The sequence below is a fragment of the Akebia trifoliata genome, chromosome 4, assembly GCF_017979445.1.
Source record: "Akebia trifoliata isolate Shusen 1 chromosome 4, ASM1797944v1, whole genome shotgun sequence".
NCBI classification, from domain to species: domain Eukaryota; kingdom Viridiplantae; phylum Streptophyta; class Magnoliopsida; order Ranunculales; family Lardizabalaceae; genus Akebia; species Akebia trifoliata.
The window spans coordinates 41,435,745-41,453,243 of NC_141378.1; the positions used below are offsets into that span (position 1 = coordinate 41,435,745).

At 33.3% G+C, this 17,499-nt stretch overlaps 1 protein-coding gene across 1 annotated transcript; it reads right to left on the reverse strand.

The window, feature by feature from the left end:
* Positions 1–6,580: 6,580 nt before the first annotated feature.
* Positions 6,581–12,228, reverse strand: LOC147405018 (cytochrome P450 CYP82D47-like). The gene is made up of 2 exons (XM_086441136.1): positions 11,226–12,228; positions 6,581–7,316 (listed from the first exon to the last, which is right to left on the reverse strand). The coding sequence occupies exons 1-2, from the start codon at positions 12,159–12,161 to the stop codon at positions 6,687–6,689; spliced, it is 1,566 nt and encodes a 521-aa protein (XP_086297262.1). The 5' UTR covers positions 12,162–12,228; the 3' UTR covers positions 6,581–6,686.
* Positions 12,229–17,499: the final 5,271 nt, after the last annotated feature.

Here is a 17,499-nt window from a genome sequence, read left to right on the forward strand (position 1 = left end):
AATTATGATTCTGAAGTTTTCATTCTTGATCCCATGATTAAAAAGAGAAATCTTGTTCAAAAGCTTAAAAGTCCGGCGAAGCCCAATCATAATTATGAATCCAGATGCATGATAAGCCAATAAAGGCCAATCTCTCAATTGTTGAGCTCGATAATACTGAATCTTTAATTGATCAAAGCCCGAGAAGCGTGGCTCTATTGAGTTCGAGCCTAAGAAACGAGACTCCAGCTCCTTTGAATTCGTAAAATGAATTAACAAGATTGTTTAAGTTCCGGCGAACCTAAGCCCGAGAAACGTGGCTCCAGCAAGTTTGAGTCCGAGAAACGAGACTCTAACCTTTTTTGAATCATAAAATGAGTTAACAGGATTAGTTAAGTTCCTGCGAACCCAAGCCCGAGAAGCGTGGCTCCAGCAAGTTTGAATCCGAGAAACGAGACTCCAACCTTTTTTGAATCTTAAAATGAATTAACAGGATTGTTTAAGTTCCTACAAACCTTAGCCCGAGAAACATGGCTCCAGCAAATTCGAGTTCGATAAGTGAGACTCCAACTGTGACAGGATTGTTTAAGTTTCTGTAAACCTTAGCCAGAGTTCGAGAAACAAGACTTCAGCTTTGTTTGAATCATAGAATGAATTAACAGGATTTTTTAAGTTTCTAAAAATCAATCTTTTTGAATCATAGAATGAATTGACAGGATTGTTTAAGTTCCTGTAAACCTTAATTCGAGTCCGAGAAACGAGACTCCAACTTTAAGAGGATTGTTTAAGTTCCTGTAAACCTTAGCTAGAGTCCGAGAAACGAGACTCCCGTTTTGAATTAACAGGATTATTTAAGTTCCTGCAAACCTCAGTTCAAGTCCGTGAAACGAGATTCCAACCATTTGAAATAGGATTTTTTTAAGTTCCTACAAACCTCAACCCAAGAAACATGACTCCAATAAACTTGAGTCCGATGAGCGAAACTCAATTTTTTTTTCGAACTCTAAAAAAGAATTTCAAATAGGATTTAATGAAGTGCCTAGATTTCCTGATTCTGATAATGTTATGATTTTAATTATCTCCTTGTTCAGACTTGTCATAGTTTAATATCATACGAGTGTTTTCATTGCATATGTGCATTTCAATCTGAATCATCATCGTCAATGAGAGAAGATCTCTAAGACCTGACATTTGTTGTTATCGATGAGGATTTAATCTCAATGATTCGATAGACTATTCCGCGAGCATCACACCATTGCACACACGTGCACTTTTGCATAATTCAAGGAGAATTTTTCAAAATTCAAGGATTTGGCATTTTTAGTCCAGGGAGAACTTACCTTCAAGGATCTAGACGCCCCGACGAACCACCAAATCAGACTGCAAAAATGAAATGTCATTGACTTTGGTATTCGGATGTCGCACTATCTACCAAAATAGATTTGCTATCTAGTTTGCTTCAACCCTCTACCAAAGAAGGGCATCTGTAGACACCCATTTTTGCACTCGCCTGATTAATGAACTCGTCAACCCAATCGCAACGGTTCCCAATAATGGATGTTTATTCTAATGCTTTATTTTGTTGTCAGATATGTTTCAGAAATCCGAATGAGGTATCTCGAACTGGCAAAACTGTAGAAACCACGCTACACTAGGAAAATATGATCCCAAAAACATAGAAATCATCATCTTGCAGATAAAAAGAAACTTTATGATAAAAATCACTAAAAAATAATCAAATTATAATCTTAAAACATCCCTAGAGCCCACGCTACGCTTAGGAAAATCCATTCAAACACATAAAACAACAAATCGAAATCAAATAAATCACTTCGCCAATTTTCACAAAATTTGACAAAATTACAAAAATACCCCTCATAAAGTTCACGATCATTTTGCACAAAAATTTTTATAAATAACACAAACCAATATTTCCATTGAATTCCTTACGAAAATTCGATTCCAAAACATCCTGGAACATTGAAAAATGACTTAAAACGCGAAAAATCCTCTCCGAGGGCAAAACTATAATTTTACAATTTTAATAATTAAAAATTTTGAAATTAATAATTAAAATATTAATTAATATAAAGTGAAATCCTAATTAAAATTAAAGTCAATCAAGTAAGACTAAAGTCAACATATTAAAAGTCAACCAAGAAAGACTAAAGTCAATCTCATAAGACTAAAGTCAAAATCCTAATCTAAACTAATCAAGTCAATCTCATAAGACTAAAGTCAAAACCCTAATCTAAACTAATCAAGTCAATCTCATAAGATTAAAGTCAAAACCCTAAATTAAAACCCTAAAGACTAAGTCAACCTAATAAGACTAAAATCAAAACCCTAATTAAAACCCTAAAAGAAACTCTAATCAAATCATAATTCTTCTAAAAAACTTTATAAATAGGAGCCTCCATACCCTATTTTCGTATCAAAGGAAAAACCCTAAGAGAAGTAGGTCAAAAAGCTTCCCTAACCTCCCACAAACCCTAATTTTGAGGCCTCAACTCCTTACCTAACACCCATACTTCGATTTTAGACTGAAAAACACCTAGAAGCCCTTTAAAAACATCCCAAAATCGATAATAAAATTCGAAGAATCCAGATCTAAGGAAGAGATACCTTACCTCGGAGATCCAAAATCAGATCCGGAGACAGAACGAAGTAAGGAGTACACCACAAGGAGCAGTTTTATTAAATCTGAGGGAATATAATTGTTGCGTTCGAAGGTAAAATCTCTTTTATTTTTTAATATCTAGGTTTTTATTAGTAATGTAGTCTTATTTGGGATAAGTAGAGACCGGCATTAGCTGGGTGGGGTTGGTGCCTAACACTTTCCAACCCAGTAATGTGATCCCCGGATCAATTTTTCTTTAGTAGATTAGTTTCTTTATCCGTTTAGAGTCAGTATTCGATTCCTAGACCGTAATAACTAGGTGGCGACTCCCAAACCTCAAGGGTCAAGAGCGGATCCGCGCATCCCGCGGATCGAGGGCACTTTCACTCGCGCATGTCAAAATGTTCTTTGCAAACAAAAAAATTTCAAGGAAAAATCGACAGTGAGAGGAGTTCTAGCTACTACCATCATATCATCTCTTATTTAATGATCGATCTGCGTTATCATCTATTTATGGCTGCTACACCAATTAATGCAACTTGGAGCAGGGGCCCATTATTGGAATGAAACATCCCTTTTCAACGTCTATGGCTTACATATGTGCCTTCTAAAATTAGCACATAAGCCCATCCATTGATGTCAATTGCAAGTCTTATGGTCATAAAATGAATATCACGTTGTGGAAAGAAGGTGATGGAGAAGAGCATATTTGTTGTGCAAGTGTTTTCATTTTTCTGGAAAAAAAATGTAAAATAAAAACAAATAGAAAGAGGAAGAGAGGGATATATTATACATACTGTATGTGGGACTACTATGTATGGTTGCCAAAAAAAAAAGATGAAGGAAAAAAAAGTAAAGAATGAGACTAAAGAGGAAGAAGTTGATAAGGAGTAGAAGAGAAGAAGATAATGATGTAAAGAATAGGATTTGAAAGAAAAAAGAAAAGGGAGAGATGTTAAAGGAGATGAATCGTTTACCAGTGATGTCATTTTGTCATGGCTGCAACTTCAAAATCGTCGAAGATTGTAGCCTTCTTGCAACATTTATAAGAGGAGAGAGACATGGAGTTCTTCAACTCTATGTTAGTGTTTGTGTTGAAGTCGAATACAGTCAGTTTGTTTGATCCTCCGCAAGATTCGCAAGATACATATTTCGACTGACTCATTGAATAATGAAGCTTTCAATACATGTAAAATATCCAAAATAAGAGATAATGACTTGACTTGACATCTGTGACACATTGATTCTTTTATAAAATTTTAAGAAAATATTTTTTCAAAGATCTATGTAAATCTGAGTGAGTGAATCACTTGACTTGACATATGTGACACATCGATTCATTTATAAAATAATTAGAAATATTTTTTTCAAAGATTTGTGTAAATCTAAGTGAATGACTTGACATTTGTGACACATTGATTATTTTGTAAATTTTCGAGAGATTTTTTTTTCAAATATTTGTATAAATTTGAGTTAATGACTTGGCTTAACATTTTTGACACATTGATTCTTTTGTAAATTTTTGGGAAAAAATATTTCCAAAGATCTGTGTAAATCTGAGTGAATGACTTGACTTGACATCTATGACACATTGATTTAGCCATATTAAATTTGTGAAATTTTGTATAAAATTGAAATAGATAGGTGTGGCAAAACATGTGAGCTCTCATGAAAAAATCCAATGTCACAAGTATCTTTCTAACATTGAATTTTAAAAAAAAATTATTTTATAATATCAAAAGGATTTATATAAACATTTCAGCTACAATAAAAAGATGACCATTTCTCATATAGGATCCCTTTGTACATTTCGATAAATTTTTTAGTCTGTTAGGGATATTTTATCCCTGAATATTGATTCCTGCAAATTTATATCAAGTCGACTTGTCATCTGTACCTAAACCATTTGTATCTACACACAATACAATATGACAAGAATGTTATAATTAGAAGATGTTAGGGATATTCAACATATGTACAAATATTAAATATATTGATAGAAATAATAAAATTGACACTTGTTTGTATTTGTACCAATGCATGTATATCAAAAATGAAAATCTTAATTTATCTTTACGTTCGGTAGAACTTATTTGATCCGGTTGTAGTCTTTTAGATTAGTGTTGAATTATCAAAAAAAAAAACAAAAATGACTTATAGCAAAAGAATTCCTATGCACACTTGATCCTATAGAGACTTGAATACAATGAAAATATTAAATATCAAAAGACTCCTTCTGACATTAGATTTGAATGTATTTTATTCAATGTCAAAAGGAGCATGTTGACATTAAATCTGAAGTATTTATTCAATGTTCAATTGTGTTGTTTGAGATTCAAGTCCTTTGTTAGATATCATCTTTTGAATTGCTAATTATTTTCTATTAGACATTGATAAAAGAGTTAATTACAATCCAAAAGCCCAAAATATGATATTTTAATGTACGGTTAAGTAGTTGATATTGATATTGGAAAGTGAATATTGATATGAAGGTGTTGTTTGGTATACAAATCTTTTAGAAAGTCAAATGAAATACTTTGTATATCTTCAAATCTGAATGCAAACATGAACGCATTTTATATGACTTGCATTATTTTTTGTAATAGCAGATTCCAAAAGCAGGCAAATATGAAAATTTATTTTGTTTTCCAAGGCAAGAGACAAGGAGACTAGGGATATATAGGTGCATTCTAAAGAGTTAATATCGGAGCATGTGTATTCTAAAGGGTGTTATCAAGTGTTATCTGATAAGGGGTGTTGTTGTACTTATCTTGTTTTAATAGTTATCATTATAACAATTTATTATATATATATATTAATCTACACATACTTGTTTTAAGGTTTGTAATAGATGGTAAAAATAGTTCCTAGTTAAGTCTATTTAAAAGACTGGTTAGACCGATCAATATTATTATGTTGTTCTCTATCATTAGCTCTTAAATTTTTTTCGTATTTTTTGTGCATTTTATTTTTGGAAATTTGCACATATGTATTACTATATATTGGATATAGTAAAAAGGGGTAGACTAGGCATCTTAATTTTATTCAATGCCTACCCGATGGGTGAACTGTTGATTTTTAGTGGCAAAAGTATGACATGCTCTCTTATTATAAGAAAAATGTATTCTCCACCAAGTATGAGCTCAAAGATGATATCAGTTTTTGACAACTCTACAAGTGAAAGAGCCTTTGAATCTATTAAATTCTAGAAAGAAGACCTAATAATAAGGAAGGTATTGGGTTTGGCAATTTATCAAGTTATGTGGGGGTGCTTATAGGCTATTTGAGAATTTCCAATAACTTGTGAGATAATCTGGGTCCAACTCGTTAGTAAGGAAAGTTTGTCTATATTTAAATATTTTCAAAAAAATATGTCCAGTTTAAATTTTTTTTGTCAAATTTAAAAAAGAGACATGAGTTCTTTCCTTTTTATTTTTTCTGGATTAACTTCAAGAAAAGATACTTAAAGATGATGTCTATCATAAAACTAATGGTACATTATTGCTGTTAGTATGGTACATTAATTTCGACTCCTAAAAAATATAATCCTTAAAACCATATTAGAATCCTTGTACAAGTCAAAAATTAAAAACCGTGTAAATCAATGTACCACATGAAATTACTTTCTTAAACCAACTTCATACCATCAAAATGAAGAGGGTTCCTTCAAATTTTGAAGCAAAATATTTTCCGTTACAAAACTACCTATATAGTTATGCTTGACGTGACACGCATTGAAGAGTCTATGAGCGCTGTGAACAAAATTACTGTGAGAAAAGAATCACACCGCACTTATAGACGCACATTACTTGAAGTGATTTTTCACTCACAGAATCTCCAGTAGTGCATGCCACATCAAGCATAGAAAGAATAGTTTTATAACTGACAAGGGTAGTTATGTAAATCGGGAATGTCATTCAATACAAGTGGGTTCGTGTGGTTGGTGGATTCTGTGAGCACTATATGCAAAACAAAATTCCATTACTGTAAATTAATATATTCATATAAACTAATGTTCATGGAACTACATAGAATAAGATAGATGTTAAGAGGTGGCAAATTTTCTAACCAACCTGCAGTTATGTCTTTAACATTCATACAACTTAAGAGGAAGGCGTGGGGTGAGTAAGAGTTCTAGTGGAGTTTCTTTAGGCATGGTGATGCCTAAGGACTCGGTCATGTCCACTGGCATGTCCAATATTGGAGTTGTAAAATTGAATCCATGGAGCAAACGAGCAAGCATTAATTGTGTAATATGGAGGCCGAATGTGATACCTGGGCACCCTCTTCTCCCGGCACTGAATGGGATGTACTCGAATTGTTGACCCTTAACATCGACATACCTTTCATTCTCGAGAAATCTCTCGGGTTGGAACTCAGATGGGTTTGACCATGTACGTGCATCCCGATGTAACTTCCAAAGGTTGATCAGTAACCGTGTCCCTTTAGAAACATGGTATCCACCAATTTGACAATCTTCCATGGCTTCGTGAGGTACTGAGAGTGGAGCAGGAGGGTACAATCGTAATGTTTCTTTAACAATGGCTTGGAGGTAAGCTAGGTTCTTGATATCGGATTCATCCACATGTCTCTCTCTGCCTACTTGGTTGTCCAATTCATCCTGAGCTATTTTTAACACTCGAGGATTATTTAGGATTAAGGAGAAGGCCCATGTTAGAGTAATCGCCGTAGTGTCCGCGCCACCGAGGATAAGAGTCTAAAACATATTTTAATATCAAATGTTGAATAGTTATAACTAATAAGAGTTTTTTTTTTTTTTTTAATAATGAGAGTGATTTTATTGTAAGGGGAGAGATGAAACGGTACCTATATCGATTAGAGAAAAATTACCAAGATATAAGATGATTTCTCCATTCACTTTGAACAAGGGATATTGATTCAGGGAAATAATACCTCGAGAGATTATTTGATTCATTATATTGTTGTATACCAAATAACTAACTAAATGAAGAAAACTACTAAAGGTGGCAATCTCAACATTACTCGCAAACACAACTCAAAAACGACACGAAGTTAGTGGGTTTGGGTCAAGCCTAATTGAATTTGGGTCATGACAGTGTCAACCCATCTAACATGATTACTAAATGGGTTGGGCTTAGGTTCTGGGCATCAACCCGCCTGACCCGTTTAGACGCTTTTAGTTATTCTGTCATTAACGTGTAATTTTAAATATATTAATAATTACTTTAAAAAAATAAATTAGTCTTTTTTTTTTCTAGAATTTCCTATAACTTTTTCATAACGTTTTTTTTATCAAATTCTATAAAATATAAATAGTGTTTTAAGATAGTTTTAAATCAATAAATGGTTTAACTTTAGTTTGGTAAAGAAAAAACATTTTTCCTAATAAGTAATTTATTTATATTTATAATTTTTTTACTCCATTTTTTTCATTAAAATCTAGAGGTATGTAGTGTTTGATTCCGAATATTGGCAAAATGTATTAGGCAAAAATAAGATTTAAGATCTTACCAAGTAAGACTAGTATGTCTAATGTGATAATGCAATACACTCTGCTTAACCAATAATAATAATAATAATATTGAAAAACACTTTCCTTACGTTTTCTGACCACATCACCTTATGGCATCCAAAGACATGATCTAATGCCACATGTTTGTAAAGGGAAATATTCTACGAACTTTGAAAAAAAAATTCAAAAGAAAGTTATTTTTGAACATTGAACTTAGTTTACAGTTGTGTGACTTTATTTTTAGTAATGATATTTTATTTTTGGTGGTGGAAATGGAACTTATTCTTTTCAATAAAGATTAGAATTTTATTAAATAGGTTATATATGGATTGGGTCAGGTATACCTATTTATAAATGGGTTGGGTTTGGGTTTGGTAAATTTTCATAATACCCTTATCTCAACTCGACACGAACCCGACCCGACCAATTGTCACCCCTAAAAACTATCCTTAAACAGGATTCTAGGCCCTAGAAGAGAGAACGAGTACACCTACTTTATTATCATCATTTTACAAAGAATAATGATTTTCCAACGCCCCCATATTGGGGTGGCAATCTTAACATGACTCGAAAATGACACAAAATTAGTGGGTTTGGTTCATAATAGTGTCAACCCGTCTATCACGATTATTAAATAGGTCGGATTTGAGTTTGAGGCATCTACCCGCTTAACCCCTTTTGACATTTTTAGTTATTCTGTCATTAACATGTAGTTTTAAATATATCAACAATTATTTAAGAAAATTTTGAATTATCCATTTTTTTACTTGAATTTCCCAGTACATTTTCATAATATTTTTTTTTTTTCAAATTCTATATAATATCGAGGTTGTTTTAAGATATTTTTCAAATAATTAATTGTTAAACTTTTAGTTTGAAAAATAAAGCACATTTTCTTTACTAAGTTATTTATTTATTCATATTTGTATTTTTGTTAATCTATTTTTTCATTGAAATCTAGAGGCATGTAGTTTTTGATTCCTAATATGGATATCCATCTAGGCAAAACGGGCCTTAGTAAGATGTAAGATCTTACTAAGTAAGGTTAATATATCTAAGTGATAATGAAATAGATTTTTCTTAGCTAAAAATAATAATAATAATGAAAAACACTTTCCTTACCAGATTAGTAAGGAAAACATCACCTTATGACATCCAAAAACATGATTTGATGTCACATCATTGTAAAGGACAAAATTATATGAACTTTGGAAAAATGATTCAAAAGAAAGTTATTTTTCACCATTGAACTTAGTTTATGATTATGTGACTTTATTTTTAGTAATGATATTTTATTTTTTGTGGTGAAAATATAACTTATTTTTTTCAACAAAAATTAGAATTTTATTAAACTGGTTATATATGGGTTGGGTTGAGTTAGGTGTACCTATTTATAAATGAGTTGGGTTTGGATTTTAGTTTTTGACGCGATTATTAAATGGGTCAAGTTTGGGTTTGGTAAATTTTCATAATACCCTTACCTCAACATGACACGAACACGACACAACCCAACCCGTTGCCACCCTTACCCCCATATGCCCTAATTACAAAACCTTGTACATCACTTGCCTCGAGATACATAGATTCATAAATCATTTTCTTGAGTATCCGAAACAAATGATCTATGGTTATATGATGGGGGCGTATGTCAGAGGGGGGATCTTTATGATCATCCCTTAGGCCGTGTTTGTTATGATATAAGCAAATACAACCCTAGGTTGGTTGGCTATAACACTTTTAGTATTTGTCTAACACCTTCTTAAGTATTAAATTAAATTGCAGGTTGCACAAAAGGTTAGCGTAACTCCAAAATTCGAGCAACACGAGATTCCACTTTCCATCACAATGTCTTTCTCTTCTATATTAGACAGTAATTTAAAAATACTATGCTTACTAACATAATAAGATATCAAATCTTGCTAAGGATTGTTGGGCCAGAATGGATTACCGCATTGTCAATCCAACACCACACCCTTCTAGGATTAAGATTGAAAAAAACTATTTTGAGCATCATCCAAAATGTTGAAAATGAATGGCTATTGAACTCCAACATTTAAAATTAAAATTCAATGATGAAAAATATTTTTTTCTGATTTATTTTCAAAAATCTTAAAATTTTGAACTCTACATCCCTATAGCATCCAATCGATCATGTTTTTGATGCCATAATATGTGCTCACGGCAAAGAGCGGAGCCAAGATTTTACCCATTTGAGGGCAACCAAGAGTAGAAAAGTTTTTGTGGGGACAACTAACAGTGAAAATATTTGTAAGAGCAATTAAGCGTGGAAAAAATTTTGTTGGGGCAATAGTGATAGATTTTTTATCCACCACTAAAATTTGTCACAATAGCTCACTAATCCATAGACTTTGAAATATTTACAACAATACCCATATTAAATATTTTAGGTATTTGGATATTAATTTATTTGCTTATGAAGAAACTTATTTACAGCCCCAAATGGTATCCCTTTACTTAATAAATTACTACAATAGTCATATAGATTTATAGGGAGAGAAAGAGATGAAGACAAACCATCAGTTATCTTGTTCTCTCTTGTCTTTTCTAACATCTTGATCAAGAGCTTTGGGGTTCAATTTCAAACTCAAACAAGAAGATTATGTTATTTTAAACATTCAACATGTCATAAGGTAAGTTAATCAAAAGTTTACCATTTTCTATGATAATATTATTAATGCTAGATTCAATAATTAATCATGGACTATTTTACCCTTATTAGTTCATGACTATTGTTTTAAACTCTTAGACTTGGTATCAAAGCTTGGGGTTGCTTTTACACTATTAGCATGATCATAGTGAACTTAAGGTTAAAACTGATAATTGGATTACTACTTTTGATAGTTAGATTAAGTTGGGATTTTCATACTTAATTGGTTATTTATACATGTGAAATATGTATCGATTCCTAATTTTTTTGTTATTTATCAAATTAATGTCTTATTTAATAATCCTAGTATTTATAATTTCTAGATTTTAAGGAATACATAATTTATGATTGGGATTAAGATTACCGGAATGAGTTTATTCAGACATAATTGAATAGAGGGACATAATTCATTTGAGATAAGGCTTTGATGATGAGTTTGTTAGGTCTTAAGGGTAGGAACATACCTCAACAGTTGTCTTGATAACTGTATCACGATCAAAGCCGAATATCTCTGAATCCTCCAACATGATAGATAACATCACACTGATGAAATTGCGCTCACCTTCCTTCTCACAATTCAAACTCTTCCAACGATTTTCTTCTAACCAACTTCCAACAAGATTATCCATTTCCTTGGCCACACGCTTCATGGCCTTTATGTGCCCTTGCAAGTCCATCCACTCGAGATATGGAAGTGCTTCTGATATAACAAACACCCCCGAGAGGTACATAAAATCCATAATAGCTCTTTGTGCCCGAGCTCCATCTTGGGCTTTTATATTATCTAAACATTTCTTCCCAGCCGTCAACATTATCATCACATTCAAAGAAATGTCCTTGAACAACTGCTTCATCTCAACCTTGATTGGTTTTCTCCCATTATTCATCCATTGTAAGTACAATTCTTTAGTAGATTTGTCAACCTCTGCGGCCAGCACGTGTTTGATCATCTCAAGGCGTCGGCCGGATAGAAGCTCGAGTGTGGCAAGTTTGCGTATGTGACGCCAGTATGGACCATAAGGGGCCGCCCCAAATAACACATAGTTATGGCCTAAGTACTTTCCTGCTACACTACGCGGACGAGTAGCAAAAACCCGATCATTGGTTGTAAGGCACTCTTTTATGAGCTCCGAATTACTCACCACAAGAGTTCGGTGCACACCGAGTCGGAGGGTGAAGGCCGGACCATATTTATCAGCCATAGCTCCTAGTGTCCGAGCAATCGGGACTTGGCCTTGTAACAAATGAAGGTGACCTATAACTGGCCATCCACCAGCTGGTTGTGGGGCTTCCATGCCCTTAGTTTTAGGACACTTAGTGCTCATTCTGCATAGATTGTAGAAAAAGATTAGGGCAATGAGGCCACCTATTACTTGTAGAGAAAGGAGGAGAAGAGCCATGGTGCACAGGGGAATGGAGATCCTTGTAATTAAGACAAGCCTCTTCTTATTTTATGAATAATGGGATAACATCTATTCCAGAAGTGATAATGTTATCCCAACTCCATGTTATGTTTTGCCACGTGGCATATTCTATCACAATAATTATCCACTAATGCTTTGCCCCTCTAGCTAGTTGATGGGCTTAAACATAAGAATAATGCTGTAGTGACTAAAGATTCGACCTTACCGAACATATCTTGACGTAGGCCTGTCAATGGATAGCCAAAATCCGAATCCGAATTTGAATTTGAAAAATCGGATATTATCCTAAATTTTCGAATATTGGATTGAATTTGGATGTATTTTTAGGATTCGAATAGATTTCGGATACGAATTCGGATATCACTGCATTCGATTCGTTAATATCCGATCCGAATGGTTTTTTCTTCTTATATATCTAAACATTAATTAAGACAAGACACATCTGTTTTTCTTTATATATATATATATGGGTCCCGTTCGGCACCCTAAGTTTTACCACACACTTTAACAAACGCGTTTTGTCCTACATGGGTTAGAAGTTTCAGAATGAGCTGATTTTTGGTGAGGATGATCTCCTCACCATGGAGATCATCCTCACCAAAAATCAGCTCATTCCAAAACTTCTAACCCCATCAAAAATGATTTACAAAAAATGGACGGTCCACGATTTTTCAACTTGTAAACATAGGGCTAAACATTTCGGAATGGGCTGATTTTTGGGGAGGATGATCTTCTAATCATAGAGATCATCCTCACCAAAAATCAGCCCATTCCAAAACTTCTAACACATGTAGGACAAAAAACGTTTGTTAAAGTGTGTGGTAAAACTTAGGGTGTTGAACATTTCCCTATATATATATATATATATATATATCTAAACATTAATTAAGACAAGACACATCTGTTTTTCTTTATATATATATATATATATATATATATATATCTATAGGGAAATGTTCAGCAACAAACATTTTGACAAACATTTTGGCAAAACATTTTTCAAAATATGGGTTAGAGGTTTTGGAATGGGCTGATTTTTGGTGAGGATGATCTCTACGGTGAGGAGATCATCATCACCAAAAATCAGCCCATTCCAAAACCTCTTACCCATCAAAAATGGCTTACAAAAAATGGACGGTCCACGATTTCCCAACTTGTAAACATGGGGTTAGAAGTTTTGGAATGGGCTGATTTTTGATGAGGATGATCTCCTCACCATAGAGATCATGCTCATAAAAAATCAGCCCATTCCAAAACCTCTAACCCATGTTTTGAAAAATGTTTTGCCAAAATGTTTGCCAAAATGTTTGTTGCTGAAAGGGACCCATATATATATATATATATATATAAATAAAATGACAATCTCTCTCTCTCTCTCTTTATAATAAAGACAAGACACCTTTCTCTCTCTTTTAAATAAAGACAAGACAATTCATTCACTCTTTCTCTCTCTCCTTAATAAAGACAAGACATCTCTCATTTTTTTTAATATAGACAAGACAATTCACTCACACACACACACACACACACTCTCTCTCTCTCTCTCTATATCCTTAATAAAGACAAGACATCTCTTTCTCTACATCTCTCTTTCTTTTTTTAATAAAGACAAGACATCTTCTTTTTTTTTTTTTTTTTTTTGATATATATATATATATATATATATATATATATATGTGTGTGTGTAAGACGAGACAAGGCAAGACTAACCTTTCTTCCCTTCTCCCTCTTTCAACTCAAACTGCACAAATAATCTGCAAATAAGTTTCATGGCGAGTCTGAGTTTCAATCCAACTAAAATCAAAAACCACAGGCCTGAGATTCAAAACCAATATTAAATATTAGAGGGAAGAAGGTTTGGGAACTCGTCGTTTATGATGGTACACCTTCACTTCAGTCTACAAGCACTTACCAAACAATGTCATCAATGGTATAACTTTAAAAGATGCATTGGTACCGATTAGCGATGAATTAGGTGTTCCCTTACCAGAAAAAATCCTATTTTTTAGGTATTTTTTTACTTTATTTAACTCTATTTTGCAAGTAAATTGACTGTAAAAATAAAAATAAAAAATTATTTTTTAAATTCAAATCGAATATTTTCGAATATCCGATAATTCTTTCGAATGCAAATTCGAATAGTGATTAGTGATATTCGATCAGATTCAAATATTACTATTTTTTTCGAATTCAAATTCGGATATAACACTATCCGATTGAATACCTATCTGTTGACAACCCTACCCTGACATGAAAATGCATTAGGAACCATATTTACTTTCCTCGACATACGAGTGAAAAAGCATCTATGATTCTTATCCATTTTCATGTCAAGATGTGCGATGTGAGGTCCAATCCCGCACGTCTCTAAACATAAGTATCAGCTGCCGGGTTGATAAAGAGAGCCACTTATGGCCACACCAAGTTTTGCTAACGCCATCACAGCAATGTGCAATTCCTTGGTGATGTACATAAGAAATTACGTGGCATTAGAAAAAAAAATATGATGTGGCATTAGCATCTCTCTTGATAAATTCTAGCAATATTTTTAAAGTCCGACTAGTCTTACTCAAATAGTGAGGGAAAAAAACCTTACTAAGCCTCATCCACCATAAAAAAGGCCTCGAGATTCAGAAAATCATTCCTTGATATTCATTACAAATCTCGAGGTCATGTTTTATACATCTTGAGATCTTTTTTACGGTGGATGAGGCTTAGTAAGGTCTTTTTCCCAATAGAAAAAATATATATTAATAATTATATTACAGTCCGGCCAATGGGTGGATCAAAAAATTTTGGTCAGTGGGCCATAACTAGTATGCGCACATGGCAGAAATGTATTTGAAGTTGGGTAACGTTATCCAACTCCTTATAGTATTGGATCTGTACTCTTGTTTTTGGAAAATTATTCATAAAGGCCATCAGTGGAGGGACTTTATTCCAAGTAATCCCTAAGTTTTGGGTTGTTTCTTAATAATCCATTTAGTAAATTTAAAAAAAAAATAATAATCGATATATCTCATCTCACGTTTATAATGTCTTTAAAATACCTAAACTATCTTTTCTCATCTTCTTTACTTAGTTAGATTTTTCAAAGACAATTGAGATCATTTTTTGCAATCTTTGATCTTAGATAACAAATGGAAAATTACAATCTCTTAACTTTGAGTATTTAGATGTAATTTTTTATTTATTTCAATGTTTCAATATAAAAAATGAAAAACATAGTTAAGATTCTAAAAAAATTTATAATTACATCTTAATTTTGATTTACAATTAAGATGAATGCATTTGGATATTTCGAAGAGATTTACCAAGTATCCAAGTCAAAAAAAATGAAAAACAAATCCGATTCACATTATAGTGTTAATAGTAATTAATGTTGCACTAGACAATAAAAAGTAGATTCAATACTAAAAATATTGAAATAGACAATTAAAAGTAATGAACTCAATGTTGTAAATATGATCAATATTTCTAAAGTAAATCTCCTAGAAATACCCAAACTGCATAAATCACAGTTGCAAATCAAAAACTACAACATAGTCATCAAAAAATTTAAAATCTCAACTTCGTTCTCCAGCTTTTTTAATAATCCTCCAAATAAATAATAAACAATGTATAAATGTTAAAAAAATTAAGAGTATATCATTCTCCATTTGACATTCATGATAAGAGATCTTCGGAAATGATCACAATCACCATTGGAAAACCTAACTATGTGAAGAAGATGACAAAAGGATAGTTTGGGTGTTTCAAAGATATAATTAAAGTGAGATGAGGTCCAGGGACTATTAAGAAAAGAAAGATTTACTTGATGGAATATTAAGAGGCCACCCAGAACTTAGAGACTATTTAGAAAGAAAAAAAATCCCTCCACCATGTCCCTTAAGTAGTTTTTCATTTTTTTTCTAAAATATTCCATATTAATTACTAGAGGTGCACATGGTTCGAATTGGTTCAGATTTTGACAAAATTGGAACCGAATCAAATATGATCAATTCTATAAATTTGGAACTGAGCCAATCTAATTACCCTATAAAACCGAACCAATCCAAACCAACCTTGGTTCAGATCGGTTCTGTGGCGCCCCGCCGAACGCTAACACAAATCCCCATGTCAGATCTCGAGGTACTAAGTGGCACCTCGAAATTTCGGCATGGTCTCCTCTGTTTATGTTAGCATTCCAAGGCGTTCAACCTGCACCTGATAAACGACATACAATCCTGCATACATATACAAAATATAATACTAGCGGAAGCTTATACACGTCTAATAACGTACGAATTATCAGAGTGCGGAAGAAGAAAATTTACGGGATTATACAAAATTTTCTCACTCTAACAAGAGTCATAACGCTCAATACAAATCTATAATACTCCTAGACAAATGGAGTATAACTCCAATACTTACCAGGTGACGGACTCTGGTTGTCTATCTGACCCACCAGATGATTCTCACTCATGTTCTACTCCTGCCTCGCTAAGCTTCGGATCTGAAACTAAAAAAATGGAGGATGAAAGGGTGAGTAACAATGGTTACCCAGTAAGGAGAAGCAACAATTTCTGCCAATAACCTCTCCTAACATGAACGAATAAACATACTGAATCATTTTAAAATAAACAAAGTTTTACAGAAGAAAACTACGATTAACTGGTACATATAGCCAGGGATGAGTAACTAAACATTTTAAAACTCACATTACATCGATCAGCAGTACTCACTATAACATTCTCTTTTTATACAAATCTAATTGATCAAATGGAAACAATAAACATGCATTTCATTTTATATATCAAAATAAGCAACAGATAGATAATACACGATGGTGGAGTATTGGAATTAGAGAGTTGGGATTCACGACTGGATCGCTCCCAGTCGGGACATGATGTTACAATTCCTTTCTGGCTTTTAGTTCCTGATTTTGTGGCCGGTCGCTACCCTTACCACGTTTGGTTGACCATTTATCCGGCTCAGGCTGGCCGTTTGACGTGACCGTAAGCAATGGGTCTCTTTTCGATGTGTCAGAACGTTCGACTACTATAGATTGTTAGTGATCACTGACTAATCATCTTCGTCTATGCCTATCAGGCGTGCAAGTGATTCCCAAATATACAAACCATTCGTATACGACCACCTTTACATTACAAGTTCACTGGTAAAGATAGAGAGGAATAAACCCGGATTCCAGTTGTGACTCCACTCTCATACGCGTCCCATACCACGTATGAGTTTGGTGGTCCCTACCGTACATCCCAGGATAGTACACCACTCCGGATGATATGACGCACTATCCCTTCAGGCATTCACAAAC

Coding starts and splice junctions, on each gene's coding strand:
- LOC147405018 (XM_086441136.1), bottom strand. CDS start 12,161: ATGGCTCTTCTCCTCCTTTCTCTACAAGTAATAGGTGGCCTCATTGCC. Junction 7,317..11,225: donor TTATCAAGACAACTGTTGAG/GTATGTTCCTAC, acceptor AATATGTTTTAG/ACTCTTATCCTCGGTGGCGC.